At 39.2% G+C, this 18,793-nt stretch overlaps 1 protein-coding gene across 3 annotated transcripts in view; it reads left to right on the top strand.

The window, feature by feature from the left end:
- The window catches only part of sh2d3ca (SH2 domain containing 3Ca), a 56,544-nt gene that overhangs the window by 7,465 nt on the left and 30,286 nt on the right, over window positions 1-18,793 (top strand). Inside the window, exons 1-2 of one of the 3 annotated variants that reach the window (XM_082158789.1) lie at window positions 1,680-3,161; window positions 6,486-6,525. In XM_082158789.1, coding sequence (XP_082014915.1) covers window positions 3,139-3,161; window positions 6,486-6,525 — 63 coding nt within the window. In that variant the 5' untranslated portion in view covers window positions 1,680-3,138. Of the gene's footprint in view, window positions 1-1,679; window positions 3,162-6,485; window positions 6,526-10,337; window positions 14,046-18,793 lie in introns of those variants that run through there. The other 2 variants (XM_082158787.1, XM_082158788.1) reach the window with 2 other exon arrangements.

The raw sequence follows: 18,793 nt of genomic DNA, 5'->3' as shown, positions 1-18,793 counted from the left end.
ATCAAGGTTATTATAGGTTTGCATTTTTAAATTAGTTTTTATTTTAATATAATTTTCAAATTTCCTATAAATTTCAGTTTAGTTTTATTTAGTTTCATTAATGGTTTTGTTCATTTTATTTAATTTTTTTATTTTGTGAACACATTTATATTTCGTTTTTTATATATTTAATTTCAGTTTTAGTTTTAGTAATTAGGCCTATAGTTTACTTCCAGTTAAAGACATTTAATTTCAGCAAAGTTTGCAGTTTACAGTTAACTCTTGTGCAAACCTCTTAATAATAAAAATAAAATCATTTTTGAGATTGAACAAAGAACCAAACAAATTAAACTTAAAAGTATAAAAGTAAAAATTATTCATTCATACTCATTCATATTAAAGATAAATCTTGTTAAAACGTGGAGTATAAGAAGAAAAAAAATGCGTATTATGATTCTTTTGTATTGGTTATTTCAATGATTAATCCTTTCAAATATTATTCTCGTATTGATCCATTTATGCTTTTTGTCTATTGTATATTTTAATATCATATAGTCATATGCATCTGTTCTATTCAGACTATTCAATATTCTATTCAGAGTTCTATTCAAACTCATATACTCATATTCATGTGTTCTATTCAGACCAGACATTTACTTTACTTCTACTCTGACAAATGTAGGCTATGTCAATGTGGGTTAGACATGCTATTTGTTTTTTCCGTTTTCTGCTCAGTGTGGTATCCTGTCTAATATGTGTGGGATCTGTTTTATTATTAAGTTTCACATGAGATGGTTATCTCTCTTAAAATAAGGCTGCAAAAGACGCGAGCGCAACGGTCACATGTCCACATCTAGCTCGTGTTTACATTGAAAAATAAAGTAGCGCTGTCTAATGGAAAAACTTGATTTTCCGGTACAGTATGAGAGCTTATTAATTACGAAAACGATTATTTATTTTTGCTAATTATTATTTTATTTTAGTTTGTTTTTCAGTTACTGTTGTCAGTTTTGTTTCATTTTAGTTTTTCATATATGTTGAAATTTCTATTTTATTTCAGTTTACGAAAATGTTTTTTGACAAATAGTTTTAGTCTCACAACCTTGCTACACATCTGTCTAAACCGGAAGCAAATGGCGCGACACATAACAAAAGCACATAGAACCCATTAGTTGCTGTATTTGGAACCACATACTAGTATACTACTCTTACTATCTAGGTTTCGAATTAAGCAAGTGATTCTGTCTACACCGGACGCGTGGCAAGTCACCGACAGTTAATGCGCGCTTGCTCTCCCAACAACAGGACAAATGGGTCTGGAGTATTCGCTTTAAAGTGTCCAAGGATGCACTGGTGTAGAAACAGTGTTACAGACCAAGTAGCTTCAAGTTTCTGTTCGTAAATCTTTACCGTAAACTCGCCTTAAACAAAATACCCCATTTTGTGAACATTGCTTCCAGCTCCAAGATGTCTGTGCTGCAGCCTGTATCGCGATGACATACTGTATTAAATCCAATATGTAGTGAAGGTAAGGTAAGGGTGTAGACAGGGACACATTGAGATAAACCTGAGGCCACTGGGCTACAGTGTTACAGTACGACTTTTCAAATCATGCTTGTGTATGAATAAATTCGAACAACATAACTTAAGAAACTTTTCTTCTGTTTTTCTAGCTGAAAAGTCCTTGATAATGTCGGTAAAATCCAATTTTTGGAGAATGCCACTCTCGATAGACACTCCATGTCCAGTTTAGAGAATGATTCGAGAATTTGAGTGTCGAAATATCCTGTTCACACAATAGCATCTCGAATACTATCCCTGTCCCAAATGGCACACTTAATGTAGACTCGCGGTCTTGTGGACTTACAATGACAAAGAAAAAGATTAGGTTGTCCCATTTGTCATTTTAGGTGTCAGAGGGTCACCCCCTTTGTGGCCGATATACGCCCATGTTGCGCACTTTTCTTCTCGACAGTCAAAGCTGCCGTCGAATCATCCACATTTGTAAAGCGCTTTGGGTGCACAATAGTAGATAATAAAGTGCTATGTAAATGCTTCATTCATTCCTTCAACTCTTCACAGATAAATCAGGAAGCTGCACTGTAATGTCAGACGAGAGTAATCCTCGTGTCTGGCCACATACCGTGACAGCGTGGTTTTGTGATACAATATATGCTCTCGTTCCTTTGTGAAAGCGGTTCTGGCTCATTGTACATGTACATCAGGATTGATGTCACGCTTGAGATGATCTCATGAGATGGAGGCTGAGAAAAAACATTACCGTGATTTTCCGAGATCTGCTCTGTGCATTTGAACATGCAGTCTAATACAGTTTATCTCAAGGGCCCGTCCTAAACGCCACTGGAAACCTTCGTGTTACTTTTTTTTGTATGGTGATAACAAAATGCCAGAATATTAGGGATAGTTCACCAAAAAATTAAAAAAATCATTTACTCACCCTCATGTAGTTCCAAACCTGTATGAATTTCTCTCTTCTGCTGAACACAAAAGAAGATATTCTAAAGAATATGGGTAACCAAACAGTTGATGGACCCCAATGACTTCCATAGGGTCCAACAAAGTGTCATCAGCTGTGCTCAAAGGATCTGCCCTTATGTTGTTGAATTTTGGTTATTCAAGAAATTCATAAATAAAAATAATAAATTAAGATGCCCTGTCGAAATATGTGGGATATATGGCTTTATTTAAACCGCAAAGGTAAAGCATAAATACACCCGTGCATCCTCACTCATGGTTACTCTGGAAGCTTCCTCACTCCTCGTTCCTCACGGTGCAGTTAGAGAATTGAGATGTCCTCCAAGATGGCTGACTTCGATCGGTTTACGGGTCACGGGCTGGAGGACGGAGGAGCGAGGAAATGAGGAAGCATCAATTTAAGTATTGAGAAGCACCCAGTGTTTCAACAGTGACCCTCATAAATTCACATTAGAGGGCAGCAGAGAGCAACCGGGTGAACAGGGATTCAAAGGAAAGTTGCTGTTCATTCCTCTCAGCTTGCACAACGACTTGACAGACTGTAGTCTGGGAACAGACTGGGACATTTCATTTACAATTTTAAATTAGGAAACACTCCATTGGGTCTTTTTTTTTTTAAGAAAAAGTTTTTGGTGTTGTCTTTTCATTTGTAAGTGTTTGAGTATGAAGTTGCACAAGGATCTAAGGTGAGTTTATCATTGTCAGTATGTTGTGTGTGTCGCAGAGTAAATGTCAAACATTCAACACTTTTCATAATCTTTCAGTGATTTCATTTAATTTATTTTACTTTTTTCAATTATAATGACAGTAGTGGCTAAATTGCATGTTATTTTTAGCTTTATATATGATAGAAGTATTTAGTAAATAGTGAACTTGAAAAAATAATTAGTTAACTTTTTATCACTATATACTTTGAATTCAACATTGCCTTTACAAAAGTGTCCATAGTTGTAATATCAAATGATAATGCTTTGTTACTTTGAGACATTATATGGCAAAAAAATAAAAATAATAATAATAACACGGTATTATTATGGTATCTTGTCTTGGGGAGGCATTTTAATACAGTCAGACTGTATGCTACAAAAGCATTGTACCCTGGTTTATTATAATTAGATTGTACTTGGTCATAGCTCTTTATGAACGACACCTGGTTTGTTGTTTGCGAGCAAGATATTTTCCTTGTCATTTGTGCATATGGCTGAAAGAGAATAATGATGTGAGGTCAGCCAGCACAGCTGGAGGATGTGGGAAATGTCTTCAGGAAACATTGTGTTAAGAGTCTTCCTGTGTTTGTATGCAATGTTTTTAAGAGCTTCACCAGCATCACTTTACCAGGACAACCACTGATAAAACAGTACAAAAGATCATCTTTCACTAAACGAAGATCATAATGCATAGTCTAAATTCAAGAGGTCACCTCATAAAATCTTGGTTGTGAGATAGCGTTAAAACTTCTGTTTAACACACACTTGTTTCACTTCTTTGACTGAGCATTAATTCAATGTCTTTTCAGTGTGTTTGGCAGTGGTTTCTACACACTTCTGCGTTTATGAAACTTTTCCCACTTTTCCAACTTTTCTTGCCATGATTTGACAGTGAATTTGCTGTTGCAGATTTATCAAACATCACTCTTCCCATAAGTTTGTTTGCCTTTCAAGGGAACTCGAGTTGCGTCGAGACGCTGTGGGAAAGCCTCTGCGTGATTGCGTCATGAAGCACGTATGAAATCAGTCCAATGGCGTGACAGAACGTCATGTGACGCCATCGACCAGGAAACTATAAAGCATGAACAAACAGTCAATAGCTTCTGTGTCTTCAGCAAGCGCTCTGTGTTGTTTTTCCACAAGCATATTATATATCTAGACAGGAGTATAATGGCGAGCAAACAGCTTTTTGGATTGTGTGTTCGTCCCTGCCCTCGCTTATTACGAGTGGGGACACACGCGATTTATGTGTTGTTTCTTTGGGAGTGGAGCATGCACAATCAGCTCTAGTAAAAGGGGGCTGAAAGTGTTCATTCATAAATTCCCGACGTGTAACATATGCACTATCGAGAGTTTTAGCTCTGCTCCTGTTGGCTTTCTTCTCAAGGGAAGAAAGTCAAAAAAGATTATTTGGCTCGCGTGTGCAGTGTGTAGATTATGGGGATTATAAGTTTCAATTGTGGAAAGTTTGGGCTTGGCCTCTGAGGGGGCCCATTTCATAAGTTCAGGTCTCTCAACTGAGGTTGTTGAGACCATCCTCCACTCCAGAGCCCTCTCCACGAGGAAACTCTACACCTTGAAGTGGATATTTTTCACTTCCTGGTGCGGAGAGCACCAGCCGGACCCAGTTATCTGCCCAGTGGTTGCAGTGCTGGAGTTCGTGCAGGAACGGTTCTCTACAGGTCTATCCCCCTCCACACTAAAGGTGTACATGGAGGCCTTAGCTGCTTATACCACGTCCCTTTAAGTGGTGTATCCTTGGGGATACACCCTCTAGTAACATTTCCTTCGTGGCACTGTGACCAGGAGACTAGGAGTATGGCTGTTTCTAAAACATTATCATCAGGAGTTCCCTCCAATATGTTTGTGATGTGGCGGGATGTTGCCTCGCCGCACACATTAGTGAGGTTTTTGACCTTGACCTCGGCTCCACTCCAGGGGCGCAGGTGCTTTCTTCTTGGTGTGCGCAGAGATTTCACACGGACAGGCACTTGTTACTATGGCGTCGTGGGTATAGTGTTCCCACCGCGTCTCGACGCAGCTCGAGTTCCCTTGAAAGGGAACGTCTCGGATTACAACTGTAACCCTGGTTCCCTGAAGAGGGAACGAGACACTGCGTCACCCTGCCATACTCCCTGCATGCCTGTGAGCGACTTGCTTCAGCCTATCAGAAGCTAGTGACTGTTTGTTCCAGGTATGCTTTATAGTTTCCTGGTTGATGACCTCACATGACGTACCGTAACGCCATTGGACAATCACGCAGAGGCTTTCCCACAGCATCTCGACGCAGCGTCTCATTCCCTCTTCAGGGAACCAGGGTTACAGTCGTAACCGAGACGTACAAATTTACAACATACAAATTTTGTGGTAGTTTTTTATTTTTTTATTTATTTTTTTAGTATTTTCCTCTTACCAAAAACTCTTTCTGTTATGTACATGTAGGAAAAACTGGGGCTAGTTATCACACTTTTACACCGATGAAAATTCCTCAGGGTTTATTAAAGTCAATTTCTGAAACTTTTGAACATTCAACATGAAAATAAATTACAACATATATATTTTAATATATTTTTATATAATGTGTATAGGCTGTTTAATTGATTTTTTTTTTAAATTGATAATATAAAAATGAACAAATCAGTAATATATTCCTCTTTCATTCTAAATATTCCACACAACCTGAAACATAAAAAAAAAAAATAAAAAAAAATAATGCTGCTTTTCTCATTTTCAATGTATTTTAATTGGTCTGAAAAGACAGATTTGCCTGTAAAAAAAAGTAAAAGAATGATTCTATCATATGCCATTTTAATAAATTAATATTCCAATTACTGTGGTCAAATGCTCTGTCTCTGCAATTCCTGTTTTTGGTTCAACCTCGTTTCATCGTGTCATTGATGTGATGTGCAGAGGGAGGAACGTGAAGGAACACCCTTTTCACTTCCTTAGGATGTTAAAAAAAGGTCAAGTTCCTCATTGAGTTTTACTAAGCATCTTCTGACATGAAAACAAATGAAACAGGAAGAGTAGAAAAATAGCTTTTTGATGACATCAGTCTCATTACAAGTCTCATCCTCTCCCTAAATTCCCTAAGTTTGACCTTGAGGTGGCTTTCAATATTTTAAATTTTTCATGTCAATTTATTTAGCTAGTTTGCAATGTAAGTACCTGTGCATAAAGTGGGATAATCTGCAGTCAGCTTTGCTTTGGTGTTTTATTTTGGAGGTTTATTTTACAAATACGACTAGCTTACAGTTAACTATATTGCATAATATATAATATGAATAATTTTTCTTTTCACAGACAGCTGGACACCACAGACAACCAAGGAGAATATGTGGAAGTAAGGCTTTTTTTCTTTCTCTTAGCAAGAAGTCACTTGGTAAAATGTATTAAAACTAGGCAAATCTCTCATCCTTATAAGTAGGAGCTGGAAAGAATTCTGTTAATATATCTATCTATTTCTTCAATCTGTCTGTTCTTTGAGGCTTCCTCCTGACAACTTGCTGAATATGGTTATTTCATGCTTAATTAGGCAAAATCCCTGTATTAATTAACTAAATGCACCATTTGGAGATGTAATAAGAAATTCATCTAATGAGTACTTTTGGAATGTGCTGATTTGGTGCAAATTAATGTCCTTCCTGTGCCTGCCCTTATTTACAGTCATTAAGATATTAGATTCTGCATTTAATTGCTGTGTAGTGAACTCTGCTGCCTCTAGATGGCGCTGTAAACTGCTCTTCATCTCCTGAAGCTCTGTGTAAGGGAAGGTTAGGTGTGGCCAGGCCCACATGACCCTCAAGCCTTCAAAACACACATTCTCATTTACACACATACTGTATAAAACATATGCACACAAATACTGAAACTTCTTCTTTGTGCACATGCACACAGTGTAATGGATGGGAATTGTGAGGAAGTAAACTATTCTGATTCCTTAATTCTTTTTTAGTACTTTTGAGGATGAAACGTTTGGGAAAATGCTGACCTCTGCAGTTTGCTGGCAAATGTAGAATGTAACATATTTCATTGTGTATTCATTTGAATTCCATTATTTAAAAAAAATCTGGAAAGATAATGTTTGTCTTTACACAATGTCTTATAAACAACCAGCCATTAACTATAATGATTAAAAGGTACACAATGCAGTTTAACCCTCTAGCAGTTAAAAAACAAAACTGCATGAATTTTGCAGAAGAACATTGTTTTGGTTGTGCTTCGGCTCTGCGTGACTGCGGATGAAATTACCCTTCACAATAGATAATGATTTACTATCAACTCTGTTCAAGAGCTACATATGGCAAGTTATCTGTTCAATAAAATACTTTACTCATCTGTTGAGTAATAAAAACACTATCTCTGTGTTGCTTTGACAACATTTCAAACAATCCCTCAGTTTTCGATATCTCAGAAAAGCCAATCCAATGTTGATTCTTGTTTTATTACGAGCTCTGTCACGTTCTCTTTTTGCCAGCAGACTCTCCTCTATTCGCCGTTTGTTTAAAACGTGTGATTCCCTGGAGGTTGAAGATTTAGCTACTCCATGTCAACCTTTCTTACTCGTTGTTACAACCTCTGCCACTCACACACTATACACGCGCCAAAGTAGCCTGAGTTTTCTTTATTTACGGATATGACGAGACACGCACAGACGAGTGACACATTTACACAGTTTCCTACGAAAACCAGCCGCCAGGTCTAAAATATAAACAGTTACAATAGGCTTACCCTAGTGAATCAGCGTAAGACAAAAATACATTTTGGAAGAAAAATGTATGATGTATTGACTTATTATTTAAATGTTGTTATTTTTGAACAAAAAAAGTTACATAGTGTACCTTTAAGTCGCGAAAGCCTTATATACAACATAACATAATAAAAACGTATTGCTTTTAAAAAAATAATCTGATCATAGGGGCCATTTGCTTGGGATTTTGACATCACTGGTCATGCAATATGATTTTGGTTCACTAAAAAGAACTGGCTGAAAAGAGTAGCAACATGGTCATAGTCAGCTATGAGGCCATCGAGGTCCGAAACTCGGTACATTTTTCATATTAAAAAATACAATTTAAAGTTCTCAATGCACTAATGACTAGTTAGCAGTTTAAAACTCCTATGAGTGAACGCATGTATAATTCAGTTTAGACAGTTAGCTAAATTGTTTATCGTCTGTGGTGTGAAAACGATGGAGAGCGATGTATGTCACTGCGAGATGCTGCGGGAGTGAATAGGGCTTGAAAAGAGAAACGCAATGATCTTCATTATTTTATCTGTAAGAAACGGTATCAATGCTATAAAACAAACAGTATCATAATGACACAAGTACACATATCTGTAGAACAAGTGCATATGCTAAATGCAAACACTGGCAATGAAAACGGCTATTTTGTTCAGTTTTGTAGTTAACCTTTCACAAAGTCATTATAAAAACATTCACGCTGTTAGAGCACAGACAAAGTTCTTATTACTTATCCATATAGTAATATCCATGCAGTAATAAGTATTGTTGCATGAATAATAAACAAATAAGCCTAAAATAAAGTCTTATCAAAGTGTTATGTAATAAATAAGGTATAATTTAACAACATCCTTCCCCCAAAACAGACAGAACAGAGACAGAGAAAGATTCTGACAAATTACATTAGTGCATTTGTAGGTTTTATTGTATATTTTATTATATTTTCTTAACAACCCACCCCAGACCATTCTCATTTCCAAACCCTGGTTACGGCCAAGTGGCAACACAGCAGGACCATAACTGTTTATTGTACAAAAGCAACAAAACATCCTTAAAATCCTTTCCATCCTTTAAACATAATTACTAGAAACTGCATAGGTCTAGCATTTTTTAAAAAAATTTTTTTTTTTTTACCTTCTATAGTTCTATTGATGTTTTTTGTTAGATAACCTGTCCATGTTGGTATGCGTCAAATCTGACTAGTTTCTACCGAGTGACAGATGAATCTGCGGTAGATTTGTACTACTTTGATTGGATGCACAGCAGCCTTTCCCTCCATTTCTTGGATGCCTCTCTTCTCCACCACAATATGAAAGTTTAATGGTGTCTGAGTTAAAATGAGTCTCTGCCCTGAATGCTCACTGTAATGGCAAAAAACAGCTCTTTCAACTGGAAACAGAGACGAACAACTGGTCTTCGCTCCAGAACAGAGCGTTCCCAGAGGCCAAGACACTTGAGGTGTTCGCGATTGCGTTCTTCCATTCAGCCGTTGATACACGATGTTTATTTTCTGCTGGGCTGCCATCTCATTATCTCGGCTGTTCCTAGATCTCACACTTTTCCCAGCACCTCAGGATTGAACTCCTAACCTTTCTGCTTGCCGCTAACACCAATTTGCAGTTTCCTCTCAATAATTGTATCACTGAAAATTCTACTGAAAGATACCAAAGCTGATCTCTCGTAACAGCACTACAGTAGTTTGTACCACAGTGTTTATATGGTACTCCCAAAGTAATACCATGATTTTACTTTGATACTTGTCTAAAAAATCATAGCTAGTATCTAGTAGCATGGTATTGCCATTGTACCATGTCCAGCAAATCATATTAGGACCATGGTCATTTTTGTTACATGAACTGATATTTGTACTTAAAGGCACACTGAAGTGCTTTGAAACGCGTAGCATTATTCGATGTGTTGACGTAATTTCCACTCAAACAGGAAGACAGGGCGGGACATATCAAACAGCTCCTCCCCTTTTTTTAAATAGCCAATAGCGTTTAGTTTATGTCACAGCTCGACCAGAGCCGTTGAGCTCGGTAAAGCCGCAGTTTCCTTAATCTCTAACCGTTTCTCCTCCTAATCTCCCTTAAAATACAGCATTTTTAAAATACAGCAAGGGGCGGGACGCTTTAGATTCTAGAGAGCATTTGATTGGACAGAAAATCTGATGAGAAGCTGAAATGCAGAGTGATGTCATCAAAATCATTGATCCATATTAGCAGAAGTGAGAGACTACGTTTTGAATGCTTAAATCTTCTAAATGCGAATTTTGTCATTGTTTTGGAGCACACTTTCTTATAGATAACCTTAAGGCTTACATATTAATACTAAAAGCCTAAAAAAAAATTCTTTATTTCATGGGGACTTTAAAAATAGTTCATTTGGACAAGTAGTAAGGTAAGCAATTGCGGTGATGTTCCATGTAAATGCTATGGGATGGGAGATTGCTTAGGCATTGCTAGGTGGTTGCTCTAGATGTCTTTTTTTTACTGGTCAAAAGAGGCCAGTCCCTGTTCTCTGTGATATTTGGGATGCAAGTTATGTCTCAGGTCCCTCTTTCAATGTGTTTTGTGTGTTTTTATTGTGCACCAGGCAAAGATCATAATTTAAATTGCTTAGTAAAGTAACAGCACCATTTCCCCAACAAGCTGCATGATTTGTGCTCTCATGGTTAGGCGTTTTAAAAATGGCAATAGTAATAGTGATGCATAAGAAGAACGAGACATGGAGAGGTGAACAGTAAGTGAAGAAAGACAGGCAATGAATTGAGAAAGACAAAGTGATGTAAACTCAGCTGGTGAAAGATGGAGGTTGTGATATCCCTTTTTTTCCACTCCCTCCTTTTTTTCAGCATGGAAATACATACAGAACAGCCAGTTATTCAATTTAAATCAAATCCATATATACACAGCTCTGCATTGATTATACTGTAAATTGACTAGACCTCACACACTAACATGCTTCTCATGGTCTTCTATTACTGCTACAGATCAAACCAAATGACCAAACTGCCTGATCAGCAAAAGCAGTGCCGACTTGGGCAGGAGCCACTACATGGCAACTACAATACCCAGAATTCCAAGGGGGGCCGAGCTCATTAATGTTAATGGGATGGGGGAGGTGAGGCGTTCGGGCCCTGTAGGCAGATGGAGGGAGAGACAAACCCTCTCCACCTCCTCATTATCAGTTCGCTCACAGAGTCTAGCTCCTCTCCATTGTACCACTGCACCCTGCCTCCAGGACACTCACTGTGTAATTAATATTTAACTGAGAGAGAGATTGAATGAAAGATTGAGGAGGGGTTGTGAGGAAAAAATCCATGATCAGCATAGATACACACAACAGCGTGATACCGAAAACAAGAAACAGAGAGGAAGCTCAGAAAGTAGAGATCTGGGACAGAGAGGAAGGCAAGAAAAATCGAGTTCTCTTTATTATCACAATTGTTTCTCCTAGACATGACACATGTTATTTCTCCTATAGCAATGAGATTAAATAAAATGTATATCTCTTTTAGAGTTTCAGAAGTTATCTGTTTATCTCAAATACTGCTAGGCCAAGGTCATGATTTCAATGGGATGGAATTGGAAGAATAATGTCTGTTTTCAAACATTTCCCTCCATCTGCCATTGGTTAAACAAACAGGTAGTCCCGTCCCAATCTCACACCATTGGTTGTGCAGTTATTGCTGTGCTGTTCTGGTCAGGACACTCAAATAAGTACAGCAATGCTCTGATACCACAAAGCCACTGGGAAATCAAGCTACAAAAAGTCAATTTAGGCAGTAATTTCATCTCTCACAAAAATCTGTCTGTGATTGCCATATGTTTGTCACCATGTGTGTCATGTGAGACTCCTCATCATATCTGTGGAAATAGCATGAAATCCTTTTTTCATTGCATGATCTCATGAGACAGACACACACCATAACATATTTAACCCACACAATGGATTACACCTCTATCTTTTACACTGTAAGCGCTTCAACTTGACATTCATTCTCCTTTTGTCTTAGGCTGATGAGCGTTCAACATGAAATTAACATGTTCTGAGAGGATTATCTGCAAATTCACAATAGCATCAGTGAGATTTCTTTGCGGAATGGGTTTCGTCTAATTATATCTTTTGTTTTTTCATTGTGTGACTTCCCTAGTTGATACTGTAAGCATCATTTCTTAGTAAGCTTGTTATAGAACCAAATTTATAGACTCAAAATACTGATGTGATCCTTACAGACATATTGCGTGTCCAGCAGGTGTGTCATCCTGCTCCTGGAGGGCCACTATCCTGCACAATTTAAATCCTAATTAAACACATCTGAACCAGCTAATCAAGGTCTTTGGTATTACTACAAACTTACAGGCAATTGTGTTGCAGCAAGCTGGAACCAAACTCTGCAGGACATTGGCTCTCCAGGAACAGGATTGGACTCCCCTGATTTAATGGGATAGTTTACCCAAGAATGATCATTTGTTCACCCTAATATAATTCCGTACTCATATGACTTACTTTCTTCCATGGAACACAAAAGGAGAAGTTTTGAATAATGTCCAGACTGCTCTTGTCCATACACTGAAAGTGAATGGGGGCGGATGCTGTTGAAGTATAAAAAGAAACACTATAATTGTAGTCCATTTCAACTTGTACTGTATATTGTATCCACATCTTCTGAAGCAATAGGATTTCATGTGACAAACAGACTGAAATTGTAGTCATTTTTCACCAATATTCTTCCTCCACCACAGTAGCTCTCTAATCTCATTTGCACATATTCTAACTTGACATGGCGTGTTTGGTTACAAGACATGCAAGATCCATTGCCATTCGATGGAAAACCTACCAAGTCTTAATACGTAAAGTTTGAATATGCAGAAACACAAATAATATTTGAGAGCTATTACAGAGGGAACGATTATCTTGTGAATAACTAATTAACTTTCAGCCTATTCCTGTTTGGCAAATGACAGTCTTTCCCTTTTTTTTGGATGAACTATTCCTTTAAGGATGCTGCTGTCAAAGCTTTCAGTTAGTTGCCATAGCAAGGCGTCCATTTTGATGTCACAATAGTCCCTAGGGAGCAAACGCCCCACCCTAGACTGCTGTGCCAGAGTCAGACTCATTTTATCTGGAGTAAGTATGTGCGTGGGTAGTATCCAATAGGGAATATTCAAAGACTGAGGCTCATTAGCAGGTTTTTACTACGTTCCTAGAAAACATCATTTTATTTCCAAGCACAAATCAGATTCTAAATAGATCCTGCATGCCCAGACTTACAACATCCACTCCCGTTTTTTGTAGTATTATTATTATTTTTTTACTTGTACACAAACAGTCATGTGTGCCTGGATTTAACTATTTTCTCTGCTTTTGCGACTCAGTGGGTGTGGAAGAGTGTATGTGCATGAGGGTGAGTGTCTATAGACTGACTGCCCCCCTCCTGCTTTTCTTTTGCAGTCTTTCAAACCGGAATAAAAGGGAAAATTCCTTTGAGTAGGTGCTGAATGCGTGCGCCACATACCTCTCTCTCTCTCTCTCTCTCTCTCTCTCTCTCTCTCTCTCTCTCTCTCTCTCTCTCTCTCTCTCTCTCTGTCTCTCTCCCCCCAGCATTGTTTGGAGCCCTGGAGGAGGGGGTGGGTGGGGTCTCAGTGCCTGCAAGCATCTCTCTCTTTCTACATCCCTCTCTCTCCCCCTCCGTCCCTCCCCCCTCCCGCTGCTTTCATCCAAGAGCGATGAGGTAATCCCTGCCAGCGCTGTGAAGCATAGCAAGCGCTAGAGTGAGAGTAAGAGGCAGTGGAACTGAGTGGGAGAGATACATTGAAAGTCAGAGAGGGAGAGAGAGAGATCGAGACATTGAGAAGGGAGAGAGAGGAAGCCGGTGCAGATCTGGGATGACGCTGGCTCCAGTGGAACAGCGATAGCACTGATCAGTTGCGGCAGTGGCTTGAGCGCGGGGTGAACGCTAGGAGACAGGGCATGACCCAGGGCTTCTAGTGGACTCCAGGGGTGGACGAGCTGAAGAGAGGAGGACCGGAGCCATGACGGAGAGATGCAGCCTGTGGAGTGCCCTGTCAGCGGCTGCCTGCTGCTTCTACAGGGGCTCCTTCATGCAGGTGCAGGTGAGAGGGGGGCACCCCCTGAATGCTTGTGTGTGTGAGCATGCAGCCACAGAGTATGTACATGTATATGCTGTGTGATGCGTGAGAAAAGGTGTGGATCTGGATTACATCATCTCTAAATGTGCCATGAGGAGTTCCTGCATGAGAAGTAGAGGAATATGCATGTCACATTTCCAGTGTGTAGTGGTGTATGCAAGCATACATATTGATTGCTCAGTTCAGGGCATCTGCTTGCAGGGAAGGGTGCCCCTCAGGGCTATGTGTTTGGCCCGTTACAATTGTGCAAACCCAACAACTGTGTCATTCCACCAGCCTGGGCTATGATATCACTGCACTGTGTGTGTGTGTGTGTATGTGAGTCGATGTGCCGACTGGGCTCAGCTCACTTTGGCTCAACTGTAACACTAGTGCTGATGATGCACAGTTAGATGAGCGGGCAGGCAGGGCTCTGTTGTCACCCTGCGGTTATGTAGTGGATTGTAATGGGGCTCAGGAAAGAGGAGAATGCATCAAAGTAGCTCTGGAGGTCATGCTTTTTATATCTGAAAGCAAAGATATATTGTTTCATGCAAGGCTCAGAATACAAAAAAAAAAAAAAACTCTGAGTTACTCTGTCGAGGTCTGATACATGATCTCAGAACAACATAGGATTTCAGTGGGAAGGCTGGGAAAGGGGAATGGGTGTCGTCTAATTGTCCTCTATTTCAGCCAACTTGGACTGGATAACAACAGTACAATTTTGGCTCTGAGTTTGGGTGGTGCACTAAGCACTATAAAAAGAAGAACAGTACTTGTTTGCCTCATTTACTTTTCTCACCCTCTCTGTTTGTTTTTCCTGTTGCTTTTAAAAGCTAAACAGAGGGCGTTTAAGGTGATGAAATTATAGTGTTTTGCACTACAGAGTGCCAGAGTGACACTGTCTTACTATAAATGCACAGCTAGGTGCAGATGGTAAAAATATGTCCCTAAAAACAACATGTTTACAGTGCATTTTAACATAAGTTATAGACAGTTTACAGATTTCACATTCTAGCCCTAAGGGTACAGTTACTTAACCCTTACCACAATGTTCTATATAAATATTATACTTTCAGTATAATCAAATATGTACAAATGTGAGGGAGGATTTTATTTTTATTTTTTACAGTTTTCAACATTGTACAGGAAAAACTCTTTGCTAGTATGTGTACAGCACAAACTTAGAGCAAGCCATATACACACAGTATAAGCACACCTCACAGTTATGACAATTTGGCATTTACTAAGAACAAAATGAAAATACTCAAATTCATGTAGGGGCCAAAGAGGTCCATAGACTGTCTGAAATGATGTATATGTTCATCTCATTGGCCACCTGAGCTCAGAGCGCACCAGGAGGAGATGGTGGTGTCTCAGCTGTAGATTGATAATAGTCATTCTGAGTTGATTTCCACATGCAGAAAAACAGACAGTGGAGAATTTCTTTGTGATTTGAATTCTTTCAAGTAGCTTGACCTTGTGTGTACCTTTGAGTCAAATGGATTTTTTGCTTTACAGTTTATGGAATTGTCAGGGTAGTGATATAGGTAGATATTTTGAATAGCTTTGCCCCAAGTAACTCAAGCCCTATCCTTATATTTCTAAACTTAATTCTAAACCAGCCATAAGACTTTGTGGTGGTGGCGCAATGGATAAGACACATGCCTTTGGTGTGAGAGACCCGGGTTCGAATCCACTGTGAGACACCAATGTGTCCCTGAGCAAGACACTTAACCCCTAGTTGCTCCAGAGGCGTGCGACCTCTGACATATATATAGCAATTGTAAGTCGCTTTGTATAAAAGCGTCAGCTAAATGAATAAATGTAAAAATGTAAATGTAAGACTTTGCTTGCAATTTGTCCAAAAATGTCTTGCCTTTTCCTTAGACTTGGGTTTGAGTCCCAGTTTGGACCCAGAGATTTAGTGTGCAGTTCTCCCAGTGATCTCAGATGATTCCCTGCATCAACCTCATTACCAGTAAAGATGGTGCAGTCTTGATTTAAATTGGGCTAGGGTACTGCGTGTTTATCAGGGACAGCATCAACCCTAAATCCCCCATCTGTCTCTTGCAGTTGCACTTTGATTGTTTCATCTTAATCCCCCTATTCTCTGTCGGCTGGCAGCTCGACCGTCCTTTCGCCTGCGACCCCACTTGCATATGTGGTGATGCCAGTTTTAACCCCAGGGGTCGGGAACCACATTCACACTGGGGGTCTGAAACGAATACCCCGTTACCATTAACACAGATTCCAGACACATTAAGTCTAGTGTAATTGTCTGCTTTGGTGGGTTGTTGCTCTAATCTGGTGCATGATTCAGTTGCATAGATTCCCCCTCAACCTCTCTCCCTTCCAGCCATTACCAAAAAAAACAATAATTTAATATTCAAATATTCAGGGGTATGACTGTCCCTCTCCCCTCTTTTCTTTCTTTCTTTCTTGTCTTTTTCTTATGTTTTCCTTTCTATCCTCTCCAAATCCTCTCTGGTGCCACTGTCTCTTCCCCAGGGCTGCGGCGGCTTAGCAGCTGTTAAACAGAAAAGTTCAAGAGTAAATCTCCCTGTTACTGAATGTGAGGATAACCTAATTACACAAGGCTGTTTTCTCTCCTAATGAACGCCACGCGGATTTGGAGTGCCAGGATTTTTATATACCTCCCCCCAAACTATTTCTGTACCAATTTCTTCTCATCCCTTTGATAATGTGGCTGAACTAGAAGTCCCTCAGAGACTGGATTAGTCTTCATTCATATTGTGTATACTTCTCAGACTAATGATGTTTGTTCTGCTTTGCTTATCACACAAATTAAGATGCTGAAGTTGTCAAAAATGCTAAATTAGTCACAGGCCATCTGTGCAATAGTTGGATGTGTTTGTGAATCACACTGCCCCAACAAATGCCAACAATTCAACCATTCTAAAGTTGTCTGTTCCTGGATGACCACCTTCCTACATACTTGCTCCAACACACCTATCTGTACATTTCTAAAAATCCTGAAGACCTTGATTGGCTGGTTCATCTGTGTTTAATGTGGGTCGGCGCTAAACTCTAAAGGAAGGTTGTCCTCCAGAATAAGGTTTAGACACGCCTCACCAACAAGATTAACTTATAAATGTAACTTTAAAATCCAATAATTTATTGTGATGTGAACTATAGCCTCCGGTGATCCTTAAAATTTGACAGGTTAGTGATATGGATGGTTTAAAGCAATGGCTTTTAGCCCTGGTTCTGGTTTAGCCCCAACAGTACACATTTTTATGTGTCTCTTATCTGAAACACCCATTTCAGGTCTTGGAGTCTCTACCAATGAGCTGATGAGCTGAACCAGATGTGTTTAATCAGGGAAACATTCAAAATGTGCAGGGTTGTGGTACTCCAGGACAAGGGTTGGGAAACACTGGTTTATTTGATGTGACATTTGATTGCTCAAGCAAAGACTATATTCTCCTTTATCTTAAAATATGATTAAATACACAGAAAATTGTTGGCAAAGAAATCCATGTGGTGAAATGAGATGTGGTTGGGTCCTATAAGTGCACTATATCTAACAAACTATGAGCTGGTTGTGTGCTTGTTTTTTTATTTATGTTTTATTTACGTGTTAGTGGAATGGAAGTGGAATTAATGAGATATGTTTATTCTATTATCTGAACAGAGATCAGAGGGAGTTTTTTTCATGGCTAGCTATCAGAAGTCTTTAATGCTTCCGTCCCTTTAAGAGAGCGTTGAGATCACAAAGAGCCGAAGAGACCCTTTCAGCTCATCTCTGTGCGGGTTTCGCCATGTCTCTCTTCTATCCCTTCCTCGACTCATCCTCTCCACTGTTTAATATCTAAGACAATCACATTGCAAATCCAATAGGTCAGTGCAATTGGTTGTTAGCACTGAACAAGAAGTGTCTCTGTCTTAGGCATCCACAATCAGATGCTTCAGTGACAGTGGATTATCAACACCACCAGGAATTCATTTCCTCTGAAGTGAAAGAAAAGCCAGTATCATGAAAGAGATGTCCTAAAGTTTCAGTCCATCAAAGGATCCGTTGAGCAGGTGGGACCAAAGGAAAGTGGGCTGGGAAGTGGTGTAGGCTGGAGTCTAAACTCTTTTGTATGTCCACTTGACCTTTATCCTGGTTTGACCTTAGGGTCAATAGACAACCGCATGCCCCTTTCCAGTTCACTGATAAAAGGATGAATGCATGATAATGCATGTATATGAGAGGGATCTTCAGGAGACATCACAAGAAATATGCTCTCTCTTTTAAACTTCATTAAGGGGGCCTTGTCATTACTTGTTTTGGTCACAAGACAAGGAACCACTTCAAGGCTATCAGTGGGGTCGGAGACAGGTAGAATCAGTCATGCATGTAGAATACACTTGATCAGTGAAGGAAGTTTAAGACATAGCTTGTCCTTTTGAACTTCTTCTTTTTTTTTTTTTTTTTTTTTTTTAAACGGTGTTCTGTAAATGGCCTTATCTAGTGTTGAAAATATGTCCAGTACGTGACTTGGCATCATGGCTTATCAGTGAGTAGTGTTTAGTGCAAATAACCCTTGGTATTTAGAGTTTTGTGTGAGCTGATGTTATATCCATTCACGCTGTTGATATGGTATTTGAAAAATCATGGACATTTGTGTCAGGCATGCATGAAACCGGGCTTGTTTATCTGTCTGTGTTTGACCAGTTCAAGCAGGGACCATGCATTTCCTATCTCTGTGACATTTGAGTACTAG

This window comes from Leuciscus leuciscus (genome assembly GCF_965113295.1).
Source record: "Leuciscus leuciscus genome assembly, chromosome: 24".
In the NCBI taxonomy this organism is placed as follows: domain Eukaryota; kingdom Metazoa; phylum Chordata; class Actinopteri; order Cypriniformes; family Leuciscidae; genus Leuciscus; species Leuciscus leuciscus.
This window is presented reverse-complemented; position numbering and strand designations above follow the sequence as displayed.